Source organism: Phodopus roborovskii, unplaced genomic scaffold, assembly GCF_943737965.1.
Source record: "Phodopus roborovskii unplaced genomic scaffold, PHOROB, whole genome shotgun sequence".
Taxonomy (NCBI): domain Eukaryota; kingdom Metazoa; phylum Chordata; class Mammalia; order Rodentia; family Cricetidae; genus Phodopus; species Phodopus roborovskii.
In genome coordinates, this window is record NW_026126567.1 from 20,014,936 (window position 1) to 20,027,500 (window position 12,565).

Consider the following 12,565-nt stretch of genomic DNA (forward strand, 5'->3'; position numbering starts at 1 on the left):
CCATTTTACAGATCTCAAATCTCTTCTGGTAATTCAGTGGTGTCCTTTATCCCAGGTATTGAAATGTATTTTTTTCTATGGCACAGTGATTCGGCTCATAGCACTCTCAAGTTACTTTACAGGCTGGAAATGCAATTTAACAAAGTAGACATGCTATTCCTAGTATGCACAAGGCCTTTGGTTCTCTCCTCATTAGGAACAACAACAAAAGTCACTTTGCGTATGTCAAAGCATTTCAACAAGTTCGCTTGTGCCCTGCTGCACACCAGACTAGATTTAAATGAATGTAAAGGACTTAGAAAGAAAGAAAGAAAGAAGGAAAGAAAGAAAGAAAAAGGAAAGAAAGGAGAAAATAGTAGCTATCATCGTGCCCATTTTTCCTGTCTCCATAGTGAGATCTCCCACGCCCTTTTTCGGTAATGGATCTGAAATGACAGTGGCAGAGCTGGCACTAGTTGACTAAGTCAGGTCAGTTTTGTGGGCTTTTCGGGCAGGAAAGCTGCAGAACCTGCCGGAGCTGGAGTTCCACCGGCGCCTTCCGTCAAGGCAGTGGCCTGAGTGCCCGAGTTAATGGGCTTCGTAGGCAGGTCCCCGGGCTCCCACGCGGGGGACGAGTCGCCGCGAGGCAGACCCACGCGGTTGAGCGGGAAGTGTGTCCTGATGGGGGCTGTCCCTAAGTCCTGCGCTGGCCGCCTGGGTCCCCAGTGCGGCTCCGGGGCCTGAGTGGCAGGGACCCGGCAAGGCAGAGGGCTCGCCGGCCCCAGCTGGCCCGCAGGCGAGCGGGGAGGGGCGGGGCGGGGCGCACGGCTGGTCCCGCCGCCGCGAGCCCCAACCTGCCCGGCCGACCTGGCGGCGCAGTCTCGCGGGATCGCCCAGCTCTCGCTCCCCCTCGCGGCCCCGGAGGCGGTGGAGGCCCGGACGCTGCCCCCCACCCTCACCCCACCCCTCCCACCCCCACCCCCGGCTGTGCGCCTCGGAGGGCGAGCGGCCCGAGGTGAGGCGTCCCCGGCCCGACGGGGCGGACGGCCCGGGCTGGCGCCGCAGGTGCGTCTCCTCCGAGTCCCACGCCACTCCTGGAAAGCGACCCTGGGGTCCCCGCAGGCCTGGGACGCCGAGGCTCCGCTGCAGGCCGGGGACAGGTGGCACCCGGAGAGCTGCCCGTGGCAGGTTTGCGCCGGGTGGAAGGCGGGGTGGAGAGGGCACGGGATGAGCGCACCCAGGGGAAAGTGCTGGAGGTGAAGAATAAGCCAGAGGGAGTTAATAGCGTTGTGAAGTCACCGGGCAGGCCCGCTCTTCCTGGGGGACCTCGGACAACCCGGCGAGGCAGACTGGCCTTTTGGGAAAACAGGAAAAGCAGAAGATATCCACTGCTATTGTGGGGTGCTAAAGTTTAAGAGCTCTGGGTCTTAGGGGATCCCACTTGGCCTCCATATAGCGAGAGTACCAAGCCCTTGGCTGCACGTCTCCCGATTCTTTACTTCTAACCACTACATCCCTTTTCCCACCCCCAGCCTGCTCATCCCTGTCTCTTTCACCCAGTGTCTCATCCTAAACCTTCCTTCATCAGCAGTTTTCCAGAACTGAAGCTTCCTTAGCAAAAAACGATCCATTCCATGCCAAGGCAGGTGGAAGCAGCTCATGCTAGGATGGAATTTTCCACAATCCCCCCCCCCCACTGTCAGTCACCTAAGAATGAAGTTTGACGTAAATCTGATTATGTGACCAATGTTGCCGATAACACACTTCGGGTTTGTTTTTACAGAAGCTGACCCAGAGCTCTTTTTCAGGAAGCAGCTTCCCACAAAACGGCAAAAATAATGAGATGAGACATCTGAACGTTTATCTCTGGATGGGAATATCCTGGTGACAAAGGCATTTAATATTAATCCTAGCCATGTGGTGAAGTTGGGAGTGTGAAGAAGATGGAAATGTCCCCATTTCTGTGGCTGTGCCTCTTCCTGCCTTCTGTAAGGGGGCACAGCCTCTTCACCTGTGAACCAATCACTGTCCCCAGATGCATGAAAATGACCTACAACATGACATTCTTCCCAAACCTCATGCACCATTATGACCAGGGCATTGCTGCTGTGGAGATGGAGGTCAGTGGTTCTTCGTGCCTTTATTGAAAATTAGTTTACACGGAGTTTTTTTTTTTTAACTACTATTTTTTGTCTTTAAACATAATTTTTGTTACTTTTGAAGATTAAATCCCCCTTCCCCCCCAAAAATGGCATACTTTGAGTACATTTGGGGCCTCTAGTTAATTTGCTTAAAAGAAGGTTTAGTTCATAATGAATGGTGATCACAGGCAATTAAACTATTTTTCTTTTCTGAGTTTTGGATGCTTGCTTCTCTAAGATGGTGAATTCCGAATTCTTTTAATGGGTGACTGAACATATAATCCGTATTGCTTAAGCTAAGATTGAAGAATAAAAGTTCTTGTCCTTTGGCTTAGTTTTTCCAAAGCAAATAAATTATCGGGATGTTTTGGTATAAAAGATAATGTTCTGAAAAGTGTATCAGGCATAGCATTTCATTATGTTTTCTTTCTCTAAGTCACTTGTGAGAAGACGAAACCCCACTTGCAGAGTGAAAAGGTCGCCTTAGGTGCCTGAGTTACCTACCTGTCTCTGGTTTAGAGATATGCAAATGTCTAAGGCAGGTGTGGGAAGAAAACTACCTGTGGAGACAGGAACCTGTCCTGGCCCACAGAGAAGGTTCATGAAGGAAAAAAGAGACAAGTGTGTTGTTTTTGTAATCTTTCTCTAGAAAAGCTGAAGGCAGTAAAGGTTTTTCCTCAGGCTGCCTCTCAGATGAAACCCCTAGGAACATAATCTAGATAGGACTTTTTAAATGGACTCCATTTGGCCATGCGACTTTGAAGGTCTTCCATTGTTGTCTCCTTGAATAGTTGTCTGACTACTTCACTCTAGGCTCCTGTCTGGGTGGGTCAGTTTTTAAATTCTCAGATATAATTTTTAAAAGGTATACAAGTTATGGTATTGTACTCTTTCAGTAGTTTTTCCAAACCAATGCAAAATTTCCTTTCCTTTTATCAGATGTGAAGGGACACTTGAGGACTGAACTCAGGCCTCTCAAACGCAGCAAGCTCGCGAACTCAGCTTCTTCCTCACCCCTGTGAGCTGTTCTTTTGAACACTCAACAGAGGATGTTGGGAGACTTCCATTGATTAATGAGAACCATAAGTGTGTAGTGGGAATACCATCCAACGCACTAATTACCGCGTTCATTCTTGCCTTCTCTGATGATACTATTTTATAACTCATGTTCCAGTGAGTGCTCGTTAGGCATTTATAATCTGGCTTCCTCTCTATGTAGTAGCTGTATACATTTTAAGTCTACAGTGACCTTATAAGTTCCTAACATTTACCCTGAGTTCCTTTGTGTAGGATGGCAGGAGGTCAGAAGGATGCACTCTGCTCTTTTAAAGGCTTTTTAAAAGACAGAAACAACTGGCTTCTGTTACATGCATTTTATTCTAAAGATGAGTGTTTGTTTTCTACCTTAAAAAGTTGTTGGTTTGTTTGTTTTTTACTTACCTAGGTAGTTTTATGTCTGAACCCTCTCAAAGAGGGTTTTCGCTCTTTAAATGTTGACATTACACGTCTCTTTTTGTATGATCTTCACATACCAAACACTCCTGACTTTGGAGCCGTCCAGGTTGCATTTCCAGTGAGTTGGTTTTAATATACGGACTGAAGAATTGTGTGGCAGTCATGTCAGCCACTTCTCCCTCCTTTCTTTTCTTGTCATTTTCAAAGACTTTTTATGTTGAGACAGGATCTTGCTTAGTTGCCCAGTGTGGTCTTGAACAGTCTCCGTAGGCCAGGTAGGCCTGAAATCTAAAACTTTCTCCCCTTAGAAGTCTGCCACTAAGACAGGACATCTTTGCTCTCTTTAATGATCAGGGTCTACTTGTGTCTTCCCAGACTGGCCTAGAACTTGTTGTCTAGACTGGGCTGGCTTTGAGTTTGATCCTCCTGGCCCCATGTTCTGAATGCCGGGTTATAGGTGCTCACTGCCATATGAGCCAAGAATTAATTCCATGTAAGTCAAGAGGGCTATCTTACTTCTCTCTTTTAAAAATTAATTTAGTATTAAGTGTGTGTGTGTGTGTGTGTGTGTCATGCACAGGGCTAATGTGGAGGTCAGAGACTGTGTGGAAATTGGCTTTCTCTTTCCACTGTGAGGTCTGGAGACCTAACTCAGGTTGGCAAGCAAGTGCCTTCCCCCACTGAACCATCTTATCAACTCCTCTCTCTGATACCTTACTTTTCATCTGCACTAGCTAGCCTTTTTTACTGAGTTCAGGTATTAAGTGTATGTATTGTGGGGCATTGTTAATCTGTGATTAGGTAAGATAGCTCCCAAAGTTTAGCTCATAGACAGTGGCTTCTGCACACATTGGAAACCATGACCTCTGAAGACACAGCACAGCTGTTTAACAAGCTCTCCCAGTGTTAGCTGTGATTGTTAAGACCCACTAGTTAAACCTTTCTGGTGAAGGGCCACTTATGTTTGGTTTTATGGACTACAGTCTCTGTCACAGCCATGCACCTTTGTAGTTGTGCAAGGAAAACTGTCATAGACAATATATGAACAAATAAGTATGACAATGTTTCAGTGGGTTTGCAAACAATGGGCAGTAGACAGCCTGTGAGCTCTACCTTGCTAACCCTTAAAGTAATTGAAAGTACTTTACAAATATAATATCATGGAATAAATAAACATTATTGTGCATTCTTGGTAATATATTACCTAGGCTGTATCTTATTTACTTTCCACATGAATTATTTATTTATTTGTGCGTGGTGGGGCATGAAGAGGCTAGACAGAGGAGTATGTTGGGTATCTTTCTCTATTGCTTTCTATCATATTGTCTTGAGATATGGTGTCTGATTGAACTGGAATCCTACTGCTTTGGCTAGGCTGTCCGGCCAGTAGGTCTTTGGGATCTACTCGTCTCTGCCCCTATCGCTGGGATAGCAGGCATGCACAGCCATCCTCAGCTTTTTATGTGGGTACTGAGAATTTGAACTCAGATTTTCATGCTTGCAATTCTTACTGCTTGTGGTGGTTTGGAAGAGAAAGGCCCCATGGGTGACTCCTTGGACCCCTGTTGGTGAACTATTTAGGAAAGATTAAGAGGTGTGGCCTTGCTTGGAGGGGATGTGTCACTATGGGTGGACTTTGAGGTTTCAGAAAACTGGTGCCTTTCTCAGTACCTCTCTTCCTGTCTTCTACTTGTGGATCAGTATGTGAGCTCTCAGCCACTACTCCAGCACCTTGCCTGCCTGCTGCAATGCTCTCCACCATAATGGTCATGGACTCTAACCCTCTGAAAGCCCCAAATAAACTGTTTCTTCTATAACTTGCCTTGGTAATGGTGTCTTATTATCACAGCAATAGAAAAATATCTAAGACACTCCTTGAGCATCTTGCCACACTCTGAATGTGAATTAACTTTTTATTTTATTATTTTTGAACTATGTGTTCATGCATATGTTGTGTGTGTGTGTATTGCATGTGATCGATGTACCCACAGAGACCAGAAGAGGACCCCAGGTCACCCTGGAGTTGGAATTACAGGCAGTGGTGAGCTACTGGAAATGGGTACTGGAAACTGACCTGCAGTCCTCTAGAAGAACTAGCAAACACTTTTTACTATTGAGCTGTCTGTCCAGTTCTACCCTATCCCACCACAAGAATTTTGTTGTTATTTTTTGTTCTGTTTTGAGGCAGTTTCTCATTACATAGCTTTGTGTGGCTTCGAACTTGCTATATAGACAAGGCTAGCCTCTAACCTATAGAGATCCATCCACCTCTGGTGTGCTGGGATTGAAGGCGTGGACCACCATATCCCACTCTATATGATTTTTTAGTCAGATTTACCACAACTCAAAGAGATCTTGTCAGGAATATCATGGCTCTTCAATTTTGCTTCAGAAATTGTTTGCAATAAGAGATTTCAGTTTTTCCTCCTCATTTTATTACCTAAGCATAAGGTTGTTTGTATTACAAAGAGTTAAGTTATGACTTTGAGTAGTGACTTGGCTTTGTAATAAAAGGATGTTATACAATTGAACTCTTCCTGGTTGGGAAAAAAATGGCGGCTGGTTTTCCATTATGTGTCTTTTGTTTTCTATCTAGAGCATCGTTTCAGAACTTATGAGGTTGACTTCCTGTGAGAGGCTGACTTCATACCCTAGGACTGAGGTTTGTCTAGGGAAAATGGAAACAGGAATATTGTATTATTCTTTGTTGGAGTTCAGGTCAAAGCAGAGTCATGTGTTGTGTTTAGACCAGCATGTGGCCATTCTGCTTTTAATCAGTTTAAAGGAAGTGAGCCTTAAAAAAACTTTTCCTTTCCACCTGTTAGTATGTATTATTAAAGTGTCTTTATTCAATTCATAATAAAAGGAATGGGCAGATACTGGATCAACAGACTTCTAAGAAAAAAATATTTCTGCTGTAAAGTGACTCTTGTAAATATTGCTTTTTTGTGTTCTTAGAAGAGTTCAGGAGTCACAGAGGTGAAATAAACACTTCAGGGTTTTCTCAATCAGAAGTATCATGGCTGCTGTAGGGTCTTAACTGTAGACCCACAGCCCACCTTCCCTTGTGATGTCGTGTTGTACTTATAAGGGAAATACTTTGACTACTTCTGGGTCTGCTGAGCGAAGATGGACCCACATGTGAACAGAAAGAGATCTGGGTATAGGCACAGAGCCTCCATCCATCTCTTGGTACCCTGCAGTCTAGGATGCTATTAGTCATGTCCTCTGCAGAGCCTGGCCACAAAGGGAAAATTGTGGTAATTATTGTCTTTCCTAGAGAATGTAGAATGCAGGTAATAATTAGTTTTATTTATCCATTTTGTGTATTTATAATGTGCTTATTAATATTTATTGATTTTATACCTGAATGTATAGTTTTCTCAGAATTATAGCTTTCCATGTTGGACAATTGCCTTTCTAATATCAACCAGTAGTATGTGTATTTCTCCAGTTTAAAAAAAAAAATTAAACGCTCCCTGCCAAGAAACATTTTTTTTTAAATAACAAGTCTTACATATGGAAATACTGTGCATTTTTAATTTTTTTGGTTTGTTTTTGAAGCTTCACTTTCCTTTTGTTAAAGAAGCTGACTAGCCTGATACTGAACTCCTTGGTACAAGTAAGGAAGAACATTTGTAACACAGTAACACCATCATCCATTGATTCCTTAACAATCCACTCTAGGCCAGGCATGTTGGTATACACCTCTAATCCTAGCAGAGGGGAGGCAGAAGCAGATGGATCTCTGAGGTGAGGCCAGCCTGGTCTACAAGCAAAACCTAGGACATCCAGGGCTACTCAGAGAAACCCTGTCTCAAGAAATAAACAAAACCAAACAAACCAAAAGAATTTCTCTAGATTTCTATAACCACCTCGACGGTGTTTACACTTAATTAGCATTTTAGGACCCTTTAGAGTTCGTTCCTTTTCCCACTAGGGTCTGTCACTTTCTTTTATCAATCTCTTTGCAGATTTCTTGATTGTCTCTCAATTCTCATCAGGAGATACCAGCTCTCTTTCTGGTGTCCTTTTACAGCAGGAAGTGGCTAGTACTGAGTGTGATCAAGAGTAGAGAGCCTAAGTTGGAAGTTGAAAGTCAGATACTTGCGGCCACTTGCCAAGGACCAGCAGGATGCTGACCCATGCCTCGTCTAGGCATGAATGTTCTCCAGCAATAACTGAGATAAAGTCCAGGCAAAACAGTGCTGCAGGACCACTCTGCTTAGACTTACCCTTTATGTTTTTCTTACCATACACCTTTCTCTCTCTCAGTACCTCGGTTAAAAATTGTAGCCCACACTTTTCAGGACCACCAGCCCCAGGCCCTTTTCCTGTACACTTCACTGAGACTAGCTAGTATTCATCCATTCAACTGACTATTTGAGTGTATAGATCAATACCCAGAGACACCATTCAACTACTGGGCATACAACAATGAATCAGATAGATCTCTGTGCTCTCATGGAATTTATAGTCTCATCAAAGAAATACAAAAAAAAAAAAAACAAAAAACAAAAAAAAAACTATGTTTTTGTACTACTCTTTTCCATTATAGTTTTCAGCAAAGATTTATATGCTTAGATTGCCTTTTGCCCACAGCTTCTCATTAAACAAAATGCATATTTAGGACTGTTTTAATATTATTTTGCTCTGATCATTGCTTCATTCCTTTTATATGCGTTTGATTATTTGCACTCTGTAAAAGGAGCCTCCTTGGGTTTTTCTTTTCTTGCTACAATATGGACAAGTTAGGCAGGAAAAGAATTGACTAGTGTAGCAGTGGGTAACTTACATACTTAATAGGCAGGTGAAAATTGGAGCCCAAACTCCAAGGAAGTGAGCTACACCTGAGACCCTGATTTAGGAGGAGTCCACTGAGGCATTGGGGGCAGATGCTGATGGTGAGGGACCCAGGGTCTTAACATGACTGACATAGCCACACGGTCCATCATCTGGCTGTGGTGCCCTATTAAGGACTTAAGATTGTTTGCTTCTCTGCTTTTGGCATCTTGACCACTCAGCAATAGCCGGGTCAGTCAGCCTCAAGGGGAAATCATAGTATTGAATTTAGATATCTCTTCCTGCCACAGTGACCCCTTTGTTCCAGAGCCTAACAATTCAATCTTGAAATAATGAGGGAAAAAAAAAAAAACCTGGTTGACATCCACAGAGTGGATATTTAGTCTGCATGTTTAAGAGCTTCCTCTGCATTGAGACCTTTTGGCGAACATTCACACACACCCAAACCACTGGATGTTATAGGCTCATTGTGGAGAAATGTGCTCACACACTGCTTTTCCAGATTTCTAATCACAAGCTCTCCCGTCTTCCAGTGAGATGGCTTAGTGAGGAAAGGCGCCTGCCACCAAGCCTGATCTGAGTTGGATCCCTGGGACTCACATGGTAGAAGGAGAAAACTAACTCAAATTTGTCCTCTGCCATGTGTACGCCATGCATCTGTCTGTCTGTCTGTCTCTCTCTCGTGGCAAATGTCTTGCATGCTCCCCCACACCCCCCCACACTAAATTTAAAACTTTTTTTTTTAAATATCCCTATCTGGTTATGCTATTAGTCATATTCTATCTGTGTAACTCCTTATCTCAGACTATCTTTCAACTGATAACATGGATAAGACATAGTAGTTAAAATACTATTTACTTAGGACTCTCTCTGAATAAAATTAACACGATATAGTTATTGACTCTTGGCTGGACCAGGTTGTATAAACCAAGCTGTTATTCATCCTCTTTTGTCATTTAGTCGAAGGGAACTGTGCACAAGGTCATCGATGCTGCTGCTATTTGTTCCCTGGGGCTGCTGCTTGAATGCAGGGTCTTGGGCATGCCTGGCAAGCTGTCCAAAATTGAACTGCACCCCAGTCTATCAATTATTATTTTTTTAAAGGAAAAACAGCAATATGGCAAAAGTAGATAAACTTGAACAGTACGATTATGCTACTGTCCCCATGTCTTTAAGATATGTATAGCCACTTGAAGATGGAATGCCAATTGTGAGTAGATGAGTTCGATGGCTCCTAGTTCATGAGAAGTGGCTTAGGTTGGTGATCTCTAGATTCTCTGGATATTCCATTGCCTTGCTCAGTCCCTGTGAGGACTAGGAACAAAACCAAGGTGAGAAGTCCCTCTAACTCAGTAGTATTAAACCCATTTATTTGCTCTTACGTCTTCTTACCATGGATCTGGAGCGTAGGCGTATGGCCTCATCAGTTTTACATTCTCAAGGTAACGGGCCAGTCTGACACCTGTGAAATGGCGGTGTGGTTCAGGGTCTGGCACAGAAACTGAGGTGCAGGACTGGAGAGCTGACTTAAGGCAGTGGCTTATCAAATAGACTCTGGTCCCAACCCGTTCCCACGTAGATGGATCTGAGATGGATGGTGAATCTGCATTTCTAAGAAGTTCATGGGTGTTGATCTAGGGATTACTCTTTGAGAATTTCTTTCTAAGGCAAGTTGGCCTGAATGAACCCCTGGCCCTTCTGTATATGTGCTAAAGGGCACTGGCCAGGTTAGAGCTGCGTACAGGTGCCATGCTGCACAGATTTGTTGCTGTACGGAAACTACAGCTGAAAAAGAACCTTGGCCACGCTGAACACAACTTAGTAAGAACACATCTAGTTTCACTGGGATGTTAAATGAGCAAGGAATAGGAATTACTGGGTTTGATGATGTCACTAAGCTCAGAAAGCCCTATTGACCTAATTATTGATATTTTTTTTAATTTTAGTTTTCTATCATGATAGAGAAAAGACCTCTTACTAGCTTGTGTTTGGCTCTTCTCCCCATGAAAATGTTTGTAGAAAACCAAGATGGTGATCATACTTTTGCTAGATACAGCTACTTAAGGCACACACAGAGAGAAGCCCATTTACTGTCTGGCCTCCAGGAATGTGCAGCTTGGCTGATTCCTCAGCAGGTGGCAGGGAAGAGGGCAGGGAGGCGTGTCATCATCTAGCCCTTTGACACGTCTGGACTGGCAACCTCGCTTGGTGAAGTGAGAAATTTGGTCACGTAGGGAGCCTGTTAAAACCCTTTCTGAAGCTAGCACACCAAATCTTGATTCTCTGAGAAACAAGCCCATATTTGTTGTTGTTGGTTTCACTCTTTGATTCTTTTGGGGGCCCGACACCCAAATAAACACATATGGAGTCATATTCTTTCTTATGAATGCCCAGCCTTAGCTTGATTTGTTTCTAGCCAGCTTTTCTTAAATTGTCGAGTTACCTTTTGCCTCTGGGCTTTTACCTTTCTCTATTTTATATCCCTTTCTTTACTTCATATTCCATGGCTGACTGTGTAGCTGGGTGGCTGGCCCATCGCATCCTCCTCTCTCTCTTTCTCATCCCTTGATCTTTCCCTCCCAGATTTCTCCTCCTATTTATTCTCTCTGTCTGTGAGCCCGCTTATCCTTTCTCCAGCCTTGCTGTTGGCTGTTCAGCTCTTTATTACAGACCAATCAAGTGTTTTAGACAGGCCTAGTAACACAACAGAGTTAAACAAATGCACCATCTTTGCATCATCAAAAAAAAAATGTTCCACAGCATAAACAAATATAACACGTCTTCAATCAATATTCCACAACACATACTGGCTTATAAAATTGTGTTCCCTTTTTCTCTCTTTCTCTGGACCTTCAGAAGTAAATCTCAACCATGCCTCGCAGGTTTTATTTTGATTCTACCCTCACAGATTATATCAGAGTGGAACTCAGGCTTGAAGCACTACAGAGTGGTGAGGATGGAGCAGAGGTGATTTGCATTCCTCTTACAAATTGAAACTTCCCAAGAAGGAAGATCTCGCCTCAAAGGCTCTGGGTTTAGGGACAGCTCTCTGTCCTTGTCACACGTCCTCATTAGAACGCTGCTCCCGGCCACTGTCACTATACAATTTATATGAGAGAAAAGCACATCAAACTGATAGACTTTGACAACCAGCAGGATCAAACTGTGTATTGGGTTTTTCAGCTTCTTAGGCTCTCAGTCCCTTCTAAGGCTCGTGTTTATGATCAAGAAATGAGGGTTGCAAATCATTCTATTCTCTAACTAAACAGTGCCCTTGGGACCTGTACTTCACACCGCCATCTTTGCGGTCCTCATTCTGCTTTTTAGTTCGCAGGTGGTAGCTTTTCTCCTGTTATCTTTCCTTCACCGGATGGATCTTTCTCAGGTGAACTCAGGATCCAGGAGATTGCGAGACCAATTCAGTTTGTCATTGTGTGTACCATATGTTGCCAGATTTTCATCTCTAGATGGTAATAGGATGCTTACTGCTTTTGGCCTTCAGTTAGGCCAGAAACTCAATTCTAGAATGTGTTCCATTTACCAAGATCATTCACAATCCATTCTTTGTGGAATTTCCAGAGTAGTCTGTCATTTTGGGTGGTTTTAGGGGGAAAAATGGATGGAGCTTGATCAGCTTGTAGACTCCATGACAAGGCTGGTGAATCAGATTTAGGTCTGGGCGGCGGCAGCAGTGGGGGGGTGGTGGCAAAGGAGCCAGAACATAGGTAAGATCATGCCTGAGGATGTCTGTCACCCTTGCCGGGCCTTTGGCATTGCAGAGATGGTTGGTTCCACTGCAGGGGCTTACCTATTTATTTCTCTCTTTCGCCCAGTCTCTTCCTGAGAAAATGCCTAAAGCATCCAAATGGCCAGGCCTGTGAGTTTGTTGCCAGAATGCCTGCCTGTACCCTCCTTAGCTTCTCTAGCATCTCCCCTACTTTGTGATTCCCAAAGTAGAAGTGCTGAATAGATGTAGAGGGAGTGTTCATGCTAGAGCTAAGTGCAAGGCAGAGCTGCCCACCAAAAGAACATTTTGTTGTTTGGGAGTTTACTGATGCTACTCATGTCTCTGTTATTCTTCATAGACTCTCTAGCTGTCACAAATGTCCCTAGAGGCCATAGGAATCTTCTCTAAATTCACTCTGAAAATACCCTGAGACTCAGAGATGAAAAATTGACTTGTAAGG

General features: G+C 43.9%; 1 protein-coding gene across 3 annotated transcripts in view; it reads left to right on the plus strand.

Moving 5' to 3' along the window:
* Positions 1 to 970: 970 nt before the first annotated feature.
* Fzd6 (frizzled class receptor 6) overlaps positions 971 to 12,565 on the plus strand; it is a 28,606-nt gene continuing 17,011 nt past the window's right edge. The window contains exons 1-2 of one of the 3 annotated variants that reach the window (XM_051202445.1): positions 971 to 994; positions 1,763 to 2,099. In XM_051202445.1, the coding sequence (XP_051058402.1) occupies positions 1,923 to 2,099 (177 nt within the window). In that variant the 5' untranslated portion in view covers positions 971 to 994; positions 1,763 to 1,922. The other 2 variants (XM_051202443.1, XM_051202444.1) reach the window with 2 other exon arrangements.